Source organism: Coregonus clupeaformis, chromosome 15, assembly GCF_020615455.1.
Source record: "Coregonus clupeaformis isolate EN_2021a chromosome 15, ASM2061545v1, whole genome shotgun sequence".
Lineage (NCBI taxonomy): Eukaryota > Metazoa > Chordata > Actinopteri > Salmoniformes > Salmonidae > Coregonus > Coregonus clupeaformis.
The window spans coordinates 43,914,969-43,931,365 of NC_059206.1; the positions used below are offsets into that span (position 1 = coordinate 43,914,969).

The 16,397-nt window shown below is 44.9% G+C and overlaps 1 protein-coding gene across 5 annotated transcripts in view; it reads right to left on the reverse strand.

The window, feature by feature from the left end:
- Positions 1–1,299: 1,299 nt before the first annotated feature.
- The window catches only part of LOC121582376 (lysine-specific demethylase 2B), a 41,431-nt gene continuing 26,333 nt past the window's right edge, over positions 1,300–16,397 (reverse strand). For 2 of the 5 annotated variants that reach the window (XM_041898120.2, XM_041898115.2), the window contains exons 13-21: positions 8,403–8,639; positions 8,119–8,262; positions 7,792–7,878; positions 7,280–7,627; positions 5,951–7,023; positions 5,544–5,707; positions 4,643–4,804; positions 4,134–4,352; positions 1,300–2,529 (exon numbers count right to left, since the gene is read on the reverse strand). In XM_041898120.2, the coding sequence (XP_041754054.2) occupies positions 2,348–2,529; positions 4,134–4,352; positions 4,643–4,804; positions 5,544–5,707; positions 5,951–7,023; positions 7,280–7,627; positions 7,792–7,878; positions 8,119–8,262; positions 8,403–8,639 (2,616 nt within the window). In that variant the 3' untranslated portion in view covers positions 1,300–2,347. The remainder of the gene's footprint in view (positions 2,530–4,133; positions 4,353–4,642; positions 4,805–5,543; positions 5,708–5,950; positions 7,024–7,279; positions 7,628–7,791; positions 7,879–8,118; positions 8,263–8,402; positions 8,640–16,397) is intronic. The other 3 variants (XM_041898119.2, XM_041898116.2, XM_041898117.2) reach the window with 3 other exon arrangements.

Sequence of the window (16,397 nt, forward strand, 5' to 3'; positions counted from 1 at the left end):
GAATCCTGGATCTTTGGAATGTTGAACTTTTATTTAGGTAATTAAAGAACATTATTTAATAGCTTTATACCATAAAATAATAATGAACACACTGCTTGCTGTATCCAACTGGTTACCTTCAACTAATTGTTTATTCCTGGTTTAATTAATGCAATGTTGACAGAATGGCATACTATTCTAAATTTGATGTTGAAGGTTTTTATTTCAGAACGTAAAAACCATTCATAGATATTCCAATGGATGACATATTTTAAACATTTCACACATTTTTTGTTTACATATTGCACAGACTGCTTATGAACATGACCAAAAAGAAATTAAGATGATCGTGGAAAAAAAGTGACCAAAAATAGAGCTCAGTATTTAGGATGAGTTAACAACTCAAGTCACAAACTAGTTTCTCTAAGCTTAAGATTTACAGTATATACACTGTTGAACCAATTATATACTAATACATTTCCCAACCACACAGGGAAGACATGGTGATTGGTAGTTAGGCCTGTCCACATACAAAAAGGAGATTTATCAAAACATTGATAGATTAGGACCCCCTAGAAAGTCATACTTTTGTCATTTCTTGTACATACCACTTTTTTATACACTCAGTGTATATAGTCTAATAATAGCCTGCATGCACAAAGAAAGCCACTACTTATGACCAGTGTAACTACAGTATAATATAAGGAATGTATTTAGTTACCTGTCAGACACTGACCGTACAGTATCCCAGTTTGTATTATTACACCACATGCACTGAGTGGACAAAACATTAGTAACACCTGCTCTTTCCAAGACGTAGACTGGCCAGGTGAAAGTTATGATCCCTTAGGGGAGGACACAGGTTAAAGAAGGATTTTTAAGCCTCGAGACAATTGACACATGGATTGTGTATGTGTGCCATTCATAGGGTGAATGGGCAAGACAAAATATTTAGTGCCTTTGAACTACAGGAGGCTTGTGAGGGGAGGACGGCTCATAATAATGGCTGGAATGGAGTCAGTGGAATGGTATCAAACACATGGAAACCATGTTTGATGTGTTTGATACAATTCCATTCATTCCGTTCCAGCCATTACTATGAGCCCGTCCTCCCCAATTAAGGTGCCGCCAGCCACCTGTATTTTGAATGGGGTATGGTAGTAGGTGCCAGGCGCACCGGTTTGAGTGTGTCAAGAACTGCAACGCTGCTGAGTTTTTCACGCTCATGTTTCCAGTGTGTATCAAGAATGGTCCATCAGCCAAAGGACATCCAGCCAACTTGACACAACTGTGGGAAGCATTGGAGAGAAAACATAGGCCAGCATCCCTGTGGAACGCTTCCGACCCCATGCCCTGACGGTGTTCCTAATGTTTTGTACACTCAGTGTACATACTGTTTTCATTCAAAATCAAGTGTCTGCTTAAAACCTGCATCCAAATGTGTGAGAATCCCTTGTAAAAAAGCAGACCATGATAATGTCACACCAGCCTAGTATATGGAGACTGACAGATTCTTGGTATGCAGTAGTTTTCTTTGAATCAGCCTTATGATGCTTCCTCTTGCAAACAGTCACTGGTGCCAACTCATACTGGCTTGATAAACCTTGGAAAGGACAGTAATATTTATTTGTCAAACAGTACAAATAGATTTTTCTAGATATTTAGAAATGTAAGTTCAGTAAAACTAAAACATGAAAAGGAGAAAGTACCTGTGTACTGTACAGACAATTAAACATCAAACTGAACATCAGCACTTAAATAAATTAAATATAAAACAGCCGCACAGAAAACAAGTTACTGTTCTATTCACATAAATCTACAGAGGATGAGTCTAAATAATAATAAACAAACAGAGGCAGATTGAATATTGTCCATTTAAAAAATGGTACTGTAAATCAGTGCGTTCAATGCTGCACATAAAAGTATGAAACACTTTCTGATACAAAAATATGTATGTGTAATGCATAAACTGTGCACTGCAACAACAGTACATACTAAACAAAATAAGTAAAACATAACCATTGTGAACATACACAGCCTGTTCATTTGCAGAAATAAAAAAATAACTGAAATATCTCAAAGACAAAACATGCTTTGTCAAATATCCAGTAATGCCAGGTGGCCTTAGATGTTGTAAGTCCTGTTTTGGAAAACATGACTGATTCAGCAGCACAAGAGGCATTCAATGAGTATCAGAGCCACAGTCACTTTTAAAATGTCCTATGTGGGTTATTTTTTGCACAGAAATGCATGAAATACAACACTTTCTCCATGGCGATAACACCACCCTTGCTGGTTCCTTATTCTAGCGAGTGTCCTAGCTAGCGAGTGCATACAGTGCAGTCTCTGTCAACCTGCTGTGTGTCCACTAGCAGAGTTTCTGTAGTAGTTTCTCCTCTACTAGTCCAAATTGTACACTCACTGACATCTCAGCAATGAACCGCTCACAGCCCTCCTTGGTCACCTGCTTGCAGTAGCGCAAATCAATATGACAGATGCTTCCACAGCGCTTGAAGTATGTCAACGACTGGTCCGTGACTCTGTTGCACACTGCAGAGGGGAGGGAGGAGGAAGATACAGTAGGAGGTTGATGTAATAGGAGCCCATTCAGCATCTTCAGTACATATACACAGACAGATAGGCTCCTCCTATATACTTACCAGTCATTTGTTTTCTAGGATATAAGGCTCTAGCCAAAACCTCACCATAGTCATGTGCATGGGGATTTCAAGTGCTGTCAATGGGTGATGGCTACCTCCATTAACAAGCTTTCATGTGGTTCCATCAGTGAGTAACTGAGAGTGGATAAGAAGACATCAGTGGTGCCAGAGGCCTCATTAGTCTGACTACCACACGGTTCCCCGACTGTCTCATAATGGGAACGTCTGTCTCTCATTGATCCAACCTTTAAGGGCACTACTCAGAGTGGAGAAACATGGGGAGTGCTTCAGTTATGGTGTTTGTAGTGGTTTTCCTCCACCCCATGGCTCCAACAGCGCATCACAAATAGACACAATTCAAGCTATTTATATAGGGCTTCGCAATATATATAATTAATTCGAATGTATGTTTTAGCGCGATGTTCCAAATGCCTGTATCACAAGAATCACGTTTTTTATTTTGTTTTTGAGCATTCTGTCTTTTTGGTCTCGTCTCCTTCGCTCCTTCTGTGCACCTTTCTACTCGCACACAGACCCCAAGTCCCTCCCCCTGCCACTCACAACAAAAAGACAAAAGAGCTTCTTCCTCTCTGACAACAAGCGGTTTAATCTAGCTATTTGCATTTGAGGTTTGGTCCAACAGAATCGCTATGTTGTTCACACAGTTGGAGACGGAGAGGAGGGTATATTCATAACAGTTCAACTGTTCTGCCTTTTTAGCAAGCAAATAGATCCAAGTTGGCTAGACTTGAAATATAAATATTAGCTGGCTACTCACTAGCACATGGGCTTGTGCTTGAGATATTGTTTATGAGACCTGTGTTCATTTTCTATAATGCCTGCTACAAGAAGTTGGTCATAATTAGTGGATTTGCATTATGCATGGTTCTGGGTAATTTTGTAACAAAAGGGCATTTTCATAGACAGACTTGAAAGCCAGATTGATTATTGCAACAACAACAAAAGCAGGTTAAACTATTTTTATATAATATTTACATTATTAGTATGGTTGTGGAAGGCTTATATTTAGCCTATGTGCAATTTCACAAGCCCTGAATTCATTAGATTATTCCTGACTGTTTGAAATTAGGTATATTGACTGTTAATTGTGCAACAAAGCTTTTTAGAGAAAACTTTTAAAAATAATAATCTAGATCGATATATAGATATATAAAAATCAAGATATGGTTTTCAGGCCATATCGCCCAGCCCTTTATTTATATTGGCATCCATGAGGACGTTACATGTCTTTACGGGGGGGGGGTGCATTCTTCTCAGTAGGAGGCCAAGACCTATGCCATGAAGCAATGAATGGGAACATGCCAAGACCTATGCCATGAAGCAATGAATGAACGTTGCAATGAACAGTCAATGGCTGTGTCTGGATTCTAACCAATATGTTCTAACTAGTGAGTAGTACTGCTACTGTTAGTAAATACTTTCAGTAAACAGTAGGCAGGAGGGACATTCTGACATGGCCTTGTATCCTCCTACCGGAGAGGTTGATGTCAGTGAGTGAGTCTCTGGTGGTGCTCCCTGCAGCAGTCAGGATGTTGACCGACTGGTCAGTGACGTGGTTGCAGTAGCTCAAGTCCAGTCTGGTCAGCTGGGGCATGTAGCAGATGAGGAGGTGCAGGGAGGTGTCGGTGATGTCCAGCCCGGCCAGACGCAGGTCCACCACGTTCCGCAGCTTACTCCTGTTGTCCAGCTGACCTAGGGAGGGAGAGGGGGAGAGAGAAAGACGGAGAGATTGAATGTGTCAAGTTGTTTCTAAGCTTCCTTACTTCTACTAGGCGCACAATCAGGTGCAAGCGTTTCCAGCTGTGTGGCCTGTAAAGACAGCCACAAGGGGGCACCAGAGAGCACAGCAAGACAGCAAGACCTGACATGGATGGGCTGCTGCAGCCTGACTGGATCGCAAAGTACATTAACATGCTGTTCAAAACTTCACGCCATGTGTCCAGATGGTCATTATAACACATTGGAGGATGGTGGGAATATACCTGGTCTGTTGTCTGTTGGGGGTGAGAGCAGGTCCCTCATCTGGGCGTCTTTGAGCCCCTCTACCCACTGGACGTCCAGGGTCCTCAGCAGCGGGCAGCTGGCAGTGCAGAGGACAGACACAGCCGCCCAGGAGCAGCCTGAGAGCAGCAGCATGCGCAGACCTGCAGGGACAACAGTCAGGGGTTAACAGGGGTCAAAACTCAACATCATCACTCTCTCTCAAATCCTGCTAACACCCTAGCACCTGCTAACACCCTAGCACTGTGACAAAAAAACTAAAGCCAGAATAATACATCATTAGGGCTCCTGCCCTCCAACTAGGCCAGTCCTAACTAACTAACTAACTAACTAACTAACTAACTAACTAACTCTAAACTAAAAACATGTAACATTATCTGCTGCTATTTTCAATCTTTGAGGGGGGGTGGGGGGGGGTAGACTAATTGTGATTTTCCATTTAGCAATCGTATTAGTCTCCAACAGTTCGTTAACCTGAGGCTGCAAAAACAAGGAAACAAAAACAATCACTATGCAAATGTGATTACAGTCGCGGCATGATCCTGAGAGGAAATGAATCAGAAACAAAGCAAACCGTCTGAAACACTCAGGAACCCCTGGGGATACAATCATCAGACATGCCGGAGCAGCTCACCCAACCATGGAAACAAAGACAGCGTTACATTAAATACGTTCATGTCAATACCCTCAGTACAGAGAAGCACTGTAATAGACTGCAATGGTGACATCGGGTTTGCAGTGTGCACCCAGAGCCATGGACAGAGATACAGTATAACAGCTCTGTGTATACATACATACCTATACAGTTCAGACCATTCTGTTATAAAGGCACAGAGGGCTATGCACATTGTGTCAGTTACAACACTGCTGCCTGGTGTTTACCTGGCAGCCTGTTGATGAGCCAGCTGAGCTGCTTCTTGGAGATGTTGGTCCAGCTGAGGTCCAGCGACACAGGCTGTCTGCGGATGATGCCACTCAGCATGAGGGGAGTGATGGACTTGCAGCGGTTCAGATCGATCCGCGTCCACAGCCTCTTATCACAGCACCTGGGGAGGCAGGGGCAAAGGTTAGTATATGATCACACAGCCACCATAGCTACGACTGTGGAAAGACTACGCTGAGGTGAGAGCTCTAGTCTAGCTATGAGCCTTACAGTTTAGTGTCCATACTGTAGTTCCAATGAACAAGGACCATTATGAAAAACACAACCCACTAATTCACAAGACTGGTTTAACTTGGTATCAGAGCCCTTGGTCTATCTGACAGCTGCAGCACATCTTAACACTCACCATCTGTTCCAGGTCTTGCAGACGCGCATGCAGACACAAAGGTCTCTGTGTGCGAGGTGTCCGAACACGGCCAGCCACACCTCCCTGCGCATCACGTGGATCTGTCCGTCGTCCAGGGGCAGTCTGTCTGGCGGGGGGCTGATGGGAGGCGGCCGGATCACGTGACGCTCCATCTGGACACACTTGGGCGGTGAGCGGCAGGGAGGGGGGCGTGGGCAAATGGCCGTGATCGGAGGGCTGCGGTTCCACCCAAGGGGCGAGAGCTGGCGGGGCGTCCCGTTCACCTCCCGCCCCCTGGGGTGGAGCCAGTCTCCGAGGTCACTGCTGCAGTTGTTGAGTGGCCGCTTCGGCTTAGGCTCCTCCCCGTCGCTCTCAGGCTCTGTCTTCATTGGCCTGTGGTTCGGATTGACTAAGCTGTCCTCAGTCTTCAATGGGCGGCGGTTGTGATTGGATAGGCCATCCTCAGTCTTAATTGGCCTGCGGTTATGATTGCCCGGGGAGTCCTCTGTTTTTAGTGGTCTGCGGTTCGGATTGGTCGAGGAGTCCTCAGTTTTCAAGGGTCGACGGCTGTTATTGGCTGGGCTGTCCTCCCTCTTCAGTGGTCTGCGGTTCTGATTGGCCAGGCAGTCCTCGGTCTTCTGGATCTCCAGGTTGAGCTCTTTGCTCAGCTCCTTGCTCAGCTCTTTGTTGGGGAGGCGGCGGCGCTTGCGTGCCTTCAGCTGGCCAGGTGTCTTCTCTGGGGCATCGCACCCTTCACTGCTGGGCCCTGCCCGGGGAGAGCTGGAGCAGGACTGGTCACTCTCTCTGGCTGCAGACGTCCGTAGCAGTGGACTCAGCATAGTCTTTACTGTACCGTCTTTACAGTCCTCTCCACCACCATCTTTCTCCTCCTCCTCCTCCTTATCTCCATCCTCTTCTTGTCTTTTCCCTTTAGTTGTAACCCTGTCCCCTGTGTATCTATCCTCCGCTTCATCTTCATGGGCTTTGTGTTCTTCGTCCCCATCCACTCGCTCTTGCTTGATGGGCTTTAACAGTTTGGGGATCAAAAGGTCATCAGGTTTTGGGGGCTTCTTCTGTAAGGGAACATATGGAGCAGATCAGTTACTCTGACATTCATTTGTTACAATCCACTTTATAGTTTGAAGTGGCCTTTTTAGAAGATCTTCTACATTATATATTTTTCACAAGTAAGTGGTTTCCAATTCTCAAATCACAAAATAAACTCTGGGCCTTATCAAATTTTCTCAAATCAAGAGGAATGCTTAGTACAGATACTTCTTTATAAACGTAATTATCCATGATCAGGCTGAAGTCTGTTGGATAAATTACCTTTTTCTTGACAACAGGAGGCTCATCCTCATCTTTGATGTCGAACAGCATCCTCTTCTTCCTCAGAGGGTTGTCCTCAAGCCTGGGTCGGGGTAGCCCGCCCAGAGACAGCATGGGAGAACGTTTCTTCAGAGGAGGAGATTCCTCTGCTTTCCTTTTGGGGGTGTCATCACGCTCCGCCTTCCTTTTCACTGTGGTCACGGTTGCCATGGTCAAAGTGGGTGAGGTTGGCACACTGGGAGGCTCGGGCTCTTCCTTGATGTCACGGTTAAATCGTGAGTCCTTCAGTAGCGACCCGGGAAGGTTGGACGCGTACTTGAACCCTGGTCCTCTTTTTTGCTTGACGGCCAAAAGGTGAGAAACAAGAGAAGACTACTTTATATCTTTTGCCTATTTGTTTCAGGACACCTGTAATTCAAACGTATTTTTACAATACATTTGAGGTCTTGAACAGAGCAAAGCCTAGATATTCTGCCAAGAACATTCATTTCCACACCCACATAGATGCTTACTTTCCCTGTCTTCCCTGAATGGTTGCATTTTGGACACTCCCAGCAGTTTGGCAACTCGTCATTTACAACTCCACCGGAATCTTTCACCTGAACAAGAGAGCACAAGTAGTGAGTGGGTGAAGGTGATAGGAAGCACAAGTAAAAGTGAGACAGTAAGAAGCAAAGCTATCGTTTATCATTTGCAGCATAGAAGTCCTCTATAGGATGAAGGGCAACCATAAACAAATACACTGCAGTAATGTAAGTGCTCACACTGAATCAACCAATCACATACAGAGATATGAGAGGCTCAGAGACAGCATCCACACACTGTACTGAGCGGTTTACCTTGAGGCAGAGAGGATGGACTATCTCATTGCAGATGGAGCACTCCATGAGCATGCGGTTAAACTTGTCCTCCTCTTCCTCCACTGTGTCCTCCTTCCCTGCCTCTCCACACACCAGACACACTGCTGTGTGGGGCAGGACAGGCTGGAGACAAAACAGCATATTAGAAACTCACTCTACACACATAGTGCACTTTGCAGGTTAGTTTTAGTTTGACCATTTAAAACATTTCACAATAAAAAGCCAAACAGACTTACTGTAGTTAAGATTAGTAGGAGACCTACCGCTATACACTGCCTCATGATGCAGGACTGTTTCATGCGACCTGGCCCTCCAAACTTCTTCATGTCTTTACAGAAGTGGCACTCTCCACACTCTGTCCTCAGGCACGCCTCGCACTTCCGACAACGCGTCCTCCTCCTCCGGGCGCCAGACGTGCTCCGGCTGGCCGACAGCTTGACCGCCGCCGCGGGAGATGTGGCCGCCATTTTGGGTTTGGGTCTGTTGGGAGGCCGCTGCTGCTGAAAGTAGAAGAAGTAGAGGGAGAGGAAGGAGAGTCAGGTGTCTTTATAGCACAACCACACTAAAAACGTACAGAGACAGATGGATCAGGTCTACGGGGTGCTGCAGTGTTTGCTGTAATATTGACCCCTGAACTGGTAGCTGATTAGGGAAACCAGGTGAATTGATTAATCTAATCAATGCTAGCAGTTGACCAATTAAGTGATGAGTCACTGGCAGCAGAGCCTTTATTATAACCGGTTATACGCAGATCTCTGGTCGAACTATCTACTTCCACTTTCTATGGAAAACACAGGACCAGGGATGAAGCCATCATCCAACCGCACTCAAGTGAGAACATTACATTTTTCGAACTCAAATCATCTGCACTCAAACATCTTAAAAGCTTGGTCTGAATGTGCTTCTATGTTTACCTAGCAACATTTTGCCAGCAGCATACTACCCTGCATCTCACAGCTGGCTTGCCTCTGAAGCCAAGCAAGGTTGGTCCTGGTTGGTCCCTGGATGGGAGACCAGATGCTGCTGGAAGTGGTGTTGGAGGGCCAGGAGAAGGCACGCTTTCCTCTATTCCCCCCCAACAATTTCCCAATGCCCCAGGGCAGTGATTGGGGACATTGCCCTGTGTAGGGTGCAGTCTTTCGGATGGGAGGTTAAGCGGGTGTCCTGACTCTGTGGTCACTAAAGATCCCATGACACTTATCGTAAGAGTAGGGGGTGTTAACCCCAGTGTCCTGGCTAAATTCCAAATCTGGCCCTCATACCATCATGGCCACCTAATCCTCCCCAGCTTCCAATTGGCTCTTTCATCACCCTTCCTCTCCCCTGTAACTATTCCCCAGGTCGTTGCTGTAAATGAGAATGTGTTCTCAGTCAACTTACCTGGTAAAATAAGGGTTAAATTATTTGTTTTACTATAATAAAAAAATGGTATGCCAAAACATGGACCACTTTAACAGTGTTACGTAACAGGGAGTGGGCTTAAAATGTGCTGTAAAATTCAATTGGAAGGCAGTGAGAGATGGGGAGGAGGACTGCTTTGATGTGAAGCACTTTCCATTATTGAGTCCATTTCCTCCTGACAGAGTTTATTTTCCCCTCTGTTATTACTGGCCCGGAGCCAAGATAATGTTGTAAATGCTGCTCATAAAAACGCGCACACACACACACACACACACGTTATATAGATGTACTGTGCACAAACAAGAACACAGAAGATATTACCACAGGTGGACACCAATCAACAGTTGTAGAACAGACTACGGAGGCGGGGAAGCAGTCACCCGCTCCCAGTGATCACCCTGTCAAATATGCGGTCACTAAATAATAACTTGGGCGAGTTAGCGGCGAGGGCTAAATTCGAAGAGGACTTTAGGAGAAGAAATCTAAATCTGCTTTACAGAAACGTGGCTCAAGCAGGACAATATTGATGTTAACATTGATGGATACACTTATTTAAGCAGATCGAGACAAAACAATATCACATAAATCAATAGGCGTGGGGCTATGTATCGTTGTAGATAATACTTGGGCCACGTAGTGTAACGTCATTGAACAAGTGTGCACCAGAGACTATGAGATTCTCGTTGTATCATCCAGGCCATTCGATCTACCACGCGAGTTTGGACAGATTAACATTATTCTGGTCTATGTGCCTGGACCTTACAATAAGGAAGCTGCTGACAGGACTACAGACTGTTTCAATGCTGCGCTTTCATGATCGGCTGACCAGCCAGTATTTGTGCTTGGGGATGTTAATACGCTCTCCCTCTCCGCACACCTCCCCACTCTGCAACAATACGTCACCTGTTCAACTCACATCCTGGACCAGTGTTATGGCAACATAGATGACACATACAAGGCAGTGTGCAGAGCACCCATCGGGAAATCAGACCATAACGTTATTCAACTCCTACCATGATACAGGCAGAACGTGAAACGTGAAAAACCTGTAGAGAAATCCATTCAGGTATGGACAGATGAGAGCAGGGAGGAGCTCGAGGACTGCTTTGACGTCACAGACTGGGAGGTGTTCTTTGACTCGTGCAGGGATCCCCATGAGTTGACAGACAGCATCGCATCATACATCCAGATCTGTGAGTATACTGTCATTAACACAAAAACTGTCAGAGTATTTCCCAACAACAAGCCCTGGGTGTCTAAGGACTTGAAAATGTGCCTCAATGAAAGGAAGTTTGCGTTCCTGAAAGGAGATACTGATGCTGTAAAGGAGAAAGAAAATGAATTCAGGTCAAAAATGTGGAACGCTAAAAAGGATCAAGTGGAGCAGAGGTTCTTTGTACAGGCAATCCAAGACAAGCATGGGAGGGCCTTAATGCAATGATGGGAAGAGAAAGGAAAAGAGAGAACAAGAAAATGGCCGACTGTTCATCCTTTGTAAACAACCGTAACTATTATTTTATGGAAGATTTGACACCAGTGATTTTAATGACAAATGTGAATATATGTGACATCATCCCCAAATCCTCTCCTGTCCAGATAACAGAGAATGAGGTGGCCTCATGCCTATCACATATCAAGCCACACAAAGCACCGGGCCCAGACGGACTACAGGGCAAAGTACTGAACGTTTGCGCCGGCCAGCTCAAGGGAGTCTTCACACGACTGTTTCAACTCCTGCTGAGCACTTGCACAGTGCCAAACTCCTGGAAGGTGTCAACCATTGTACCAGTGCCTAAAAAGCCAGGGGCCAAATCACCAAATGACTTTCTGCCTGTGGCCCTCACACACCCTTCTGGCCAAATGCATGGAAAGGGTAGTCGGTAAGCACCTTACCCAGTCCATAGCAGATCAACTGGACCCGTTACAGTTTGCCTATAAAGGCACAGAGGATGCTACCCTGACCTTGGTGAACATGGTGGCTAGTCACCTTCAACATGCAAAATCATATGCACACATTTTATTTATTGATTTTAGTTCAGCTTTCAATATAATGCAAATACACACACACTGCTGAAATGACTACTGGACCTGAATGTCAACGGAGGCCTCGCAGGTTGGATCAAGGACTTTAACTGACCGCCCACAGAGGGTCCTCGTGAATAGGGCCCTCTCTGATGAACTGACCCTGAACACAGGGGCGCCCCAGGGGTGTGTCCTTTTACCGTTGTTGTTCTCTATCTACACTAACGAGATGAAAATCCAAGGAAACAATGTGAGCCTTTTCAAGTACGCGGATGACATGGCTCTGGTGGGACTCTTTAAAAATGCTACGTCAGATGGGGGCAGCTATTTTATACAGGCCAACAACCTTCAAGAACTGTGCCAGAAAAGACAAATGTGGAAAAGACAAAAGGAGCTGATCAAAGGCAACAACCTGCCAATGTCCCAACCACTCTGTCTGAACGACCAACCGTGTTGAGTGTTTCAGATACCTAGGGACACAAATTGATGACACGCTGAGCTTTACAGAGAATGCAGACTGTATTTTTTTTTAGGCAAGCCAGCGCCTGTTTTTAAATCTGGAAATTGGAGGGGTTTGGGGTCAGCCAGGATGTTCTGGAGAGGGTGTACAGCAGCTTGGTGGAGAGCATCTTCACGTTCAATATGACATTCTGGTATGGTAATCTGAGCGTGAGGAGCAAAAGCAAACTAACCAGAATAGTAAACACAGCCAGCAAAATAATTGGTCGACCACAGGCACAGTTGAGCAGTCGGTCCCAAAGGAAGGCACTGGCGGTTGTTGGCGACCCCTAACACCCTCTACACCCTCAGTTCGAGAGGCCTCCCTCTGACCAGTGCTTCAGAATGCACATGGCCAAGTAGAACGTGTTCAAACATTCATTAGTTCCTTGAGCTGTTGGACTACTAAATGCAACGTAAATTGTATCGGTATTTGTACTTATCTATCCAGTGCAGTTGGGACAGCGTTCAGTTGTGAGTGAATGTATCAATGTCCTCTGTTTTTTGTGTACGCAATATGACGGACTGACTGGTTTAAATGTGTGTGATGTGAGAATGTATGTGATCCTTTCAATATAAAGTGATGCCAAAGAAAAATGTCCATCCTGGATGGAAAATAAAGTTTCATTCTATTCTATGTTTTGACTAATATGCATATGCAGCTGTCATTTTTAAACCTCCATTCTAGCATACATGAAACATACCTTTTCATCTACATGATTATATTTGGGTTTCTATGCAAATTATATGATTTAATGTTTCTTTAAGTCTGCAACTATTTAAATGAGACAATCATGCCAAAGCATGACTCAAATGCTTTCCACTGACATAACTAATGAAACACTAACTTCCTGAGCAGGCAAATTTACATGTACAGTATTAGTTGGCTAGGCTAGTCAAACTGCAACATTTGCTCGCTTTCAATAAATTGGCTAAATGGTCGACGGAGTTACCTCTTCATACAATCAAGTCAATTCGAATTGCATGATGCATATTTCAAATACACAAAAACAGATATTTATCTTATCTTATTTCAGTCTTTGGGGGCTAGCTAGATGTTTCTCTTCATCACACAGTCTTCACGTGAGCCTGTGTTTACATCTTAGATAGAAGCAGGCCATTGGCTGCCTTCATCACAACGGTTATGTACGGGAGTCCTGATTGGTTCCAAGTTTAGCAGTTCAGCAAATTTACCTGTGCAAGAATTGAAGGTGCCAACAAATGTTAAAGTCATCATAAAGAATGTTTTATTGTCATATACAAATACATCAGCACTGTAACCAACCCAGCTACCACTGGACAGAGAAAACACAATCAATCAGCGATTTGATCAACACACATAAAAGAACAGCAGGGTCCAAGGCTAAATCCTTGCCTTGTTCTAGACTTATCCTAAAACAAGTAGACACTAAGCAGAGTGTCCAGGCTGGGGTATTCAGAGATCCAGGCAACAGCCAGAGAGGATTATTTTGGATATTGGGGGAAATCTAAATCGGTGGTGGAATCCGAGGGTCTCTGTTAGGATTATAGACTGGGGGTCTGACTGAGCCAAGGAACTGCTAAAACTAAAAGAAACAAAGCATGGACATACACAGTACAGTGCTCCATGACCTGTGTCACCGGTCACCACCTTGACAAACACTATATATACAAAAAGTATGTGGACACCCCTTCAACATTTGTGGATTTGGCTATTTCAGCCACACCCGTGCAATCTCCATAGACAAACGTTGGCAGTAGAATGGACTTACTGAAGAGCTCAGTGACTTTCAACGTGGCACCGTCATAGGATGCCACCTTTCCAACAAGTCAGTTATTCAAATTTCTGCCCTGCTAGAGCTGCCCGGTCAACTGTAAGTGCTGTTATTATGAGGTGGAAATGTCTAGGAGCAACAACGGCTCAGCCCCGAAGTGGTAAGTGTTCCTTATTTAACAAGCTCACAGAACAGGACCGCCGAGTGCTGAAGCACGTAACAATCATCTGTCCTCGGTTGCAACACTCACTACCGAGCTCCAAACTGCCTCTGGACGCAACATCAGCACAATAACTGTTTGTCGGGAGCTTCATGAAATGGGTGTCCACATACTTTTGGTCACGTTGTGTATGTCACAAGCAACAAGACACTGACATATCATCCATTTCCCATATCAGATTTCCTTATGTAACCTGTTACCTGACAGCATTTAGTGATCTTGAAGTTAACCTGCCTTAAAAGAGTAGCTCTATCGTGAGATCAGACCTGAGGCCAGGAGGCCAAAGGACCACACATGAGAAAAGATGTTCCAGACAGCCCTCCACATTGTCTCCAAAATCCCCTGGTCTCCACCATGTCTGGATACAACACCCCTTGAAGGGATAAACGCACAATGTGATTCCTATTGAGCAGTGACAGAAGGGGTTAAATCACCATCTACATAGAGGAAGAGAGTCTAGTCACAGAACCCGAACTGACCCATCAGTCAGTCTCAGTTACCATAATCACGGTCACAGGAAGCTAGGATCACTTTCAGTGACAGATGTTCCACATCATATCCCAATGGAGACTGTATGGGGAGCGTGCCATCTCCTTGCAAGGACGTGCAATGACATCAGAAATGTAGCCTCTCCATCTCATCAGCAACAAAGCCTTTAATGCCTAGTAGTTTGACAGGTTAATCTGTAAACGAAGTAATGCATTCCCAGATCACACACACGTACATGATGTAGCTGTAAGGTATGAAGATGAGCGTTACTCTATAGAAGCAGGCTATTCCTTAGCTCAGCAAAGCTGAGGTTCAGCAGAGGAGTAGGAGTAGAAGCCACAGTGCAATAAGCTACTGCGTCACAGCGGAACACAGGAGGACCTACTCAATTTGCATAGCCCATACCCACAGAGTCATACAGTACAAACACATATGATGTGTGATCTTAGATGAAATACTGCTGGTAAACCTCAAGAGGAAAAGTGAGCGAGGGATACTAGATGCAAGGCTTTCTCAGAACCTGAGGCACTGTGATCGCCCAGAGGTAGTCAAAAAAGAGGAATCGTTATCACATCACAATATTTATTTTAGGCTACTTCATGGAAATGGCAATCAAAAAGGCGTGTTACCAATGCCCCAAAAAGTGTTGTCCAAACATTGACTACACTTATATTTTAAGCTTCTGGGGGATTTACTTGCTCTTGCTATAACAAACACTCAAAAAGGACAAGGAATTCACAAGTTACTGTTCACTAACAACTTGTTGCAATTTACCTCAATCAATCTATCAATATCTCATAGCACTGTACAACAATCTGCAACCAGACCCTTGAAATGGTGATATGTTTTCATCTGATATTGATGAACACCACGTACAAACTGGTTGTGTTAATATTTACAGCAAAAACGGGGGGCTGGGGGGGGGATCTTCCGCCATCTCATCTGCGGAAGGATCGAAAAGAACTCAACTGTATCCAATGATATCACAACCCAGTCAGTGTACAATTGGAAAGGGGGGTGGAATCCAGAGGAGTCTATACACAAACACAAAATCTTCCTCACTGTTTACATACACAATTTGTAGGCTGTGCCAAACACAATTCATACGCTACACATCAAACTTTATTTTCTCTCATTACCATACACATACGCAGACACAGTAAATCTATTCAAATGCATCTGATTTATTCTTCCCTGTTCGTACATGCTTACACAAGCTCACACGAACCCATTAAAATATGAATCTCTAATCTGCATCTTTCGGTCTGATCACACACACGGCATTCTTGTTGTTGATCTCTTTTTTCTTCCCTGTTCTGGAACAACCAGTAGCTGCCCTGAGGAGTGACACTGCTGTCTGAACAGTCAGTGCCTTCTTCCTGCACTTACCAGGTACACACACACACACACACACACACACACTGAAAAGTACAGGGACGAAAAGAAACAACAAGAGAAAGGAGAATACCACTGACACAGAAACAGCATTTCTCTTTAGGTGGCTCCAGATCCCTACAACATCTACCACTGCTCAGCTCAAGTCGCTGTGCCTCACACACATACACATTCCTCTCCTTTGCTTTGTCCCGAGGGGTTGGGTTCAGTGTGCTAACTAACCTGCTCAGCCTCTGAGTCGTAATCCTCATCGTCAGCGCTCAGCGACATGGCCATGACTGGTTTTCATAACCCGACCAGCTCACAGCAAACTGACATGGCTGAAGCCAGCCCCAGCCTAAAGCCTCCTCCTCCTGCTGCAGCTGTCTTCCACCCCACGGGCCCTCCCCTCCTGCTCCACAATCACCAGCAAAGGCAAGGCACACAGCACCGCACCACAGAGCAGGCTAGCTCATGAGTAGGGAAAAGCTAGGTCTGGG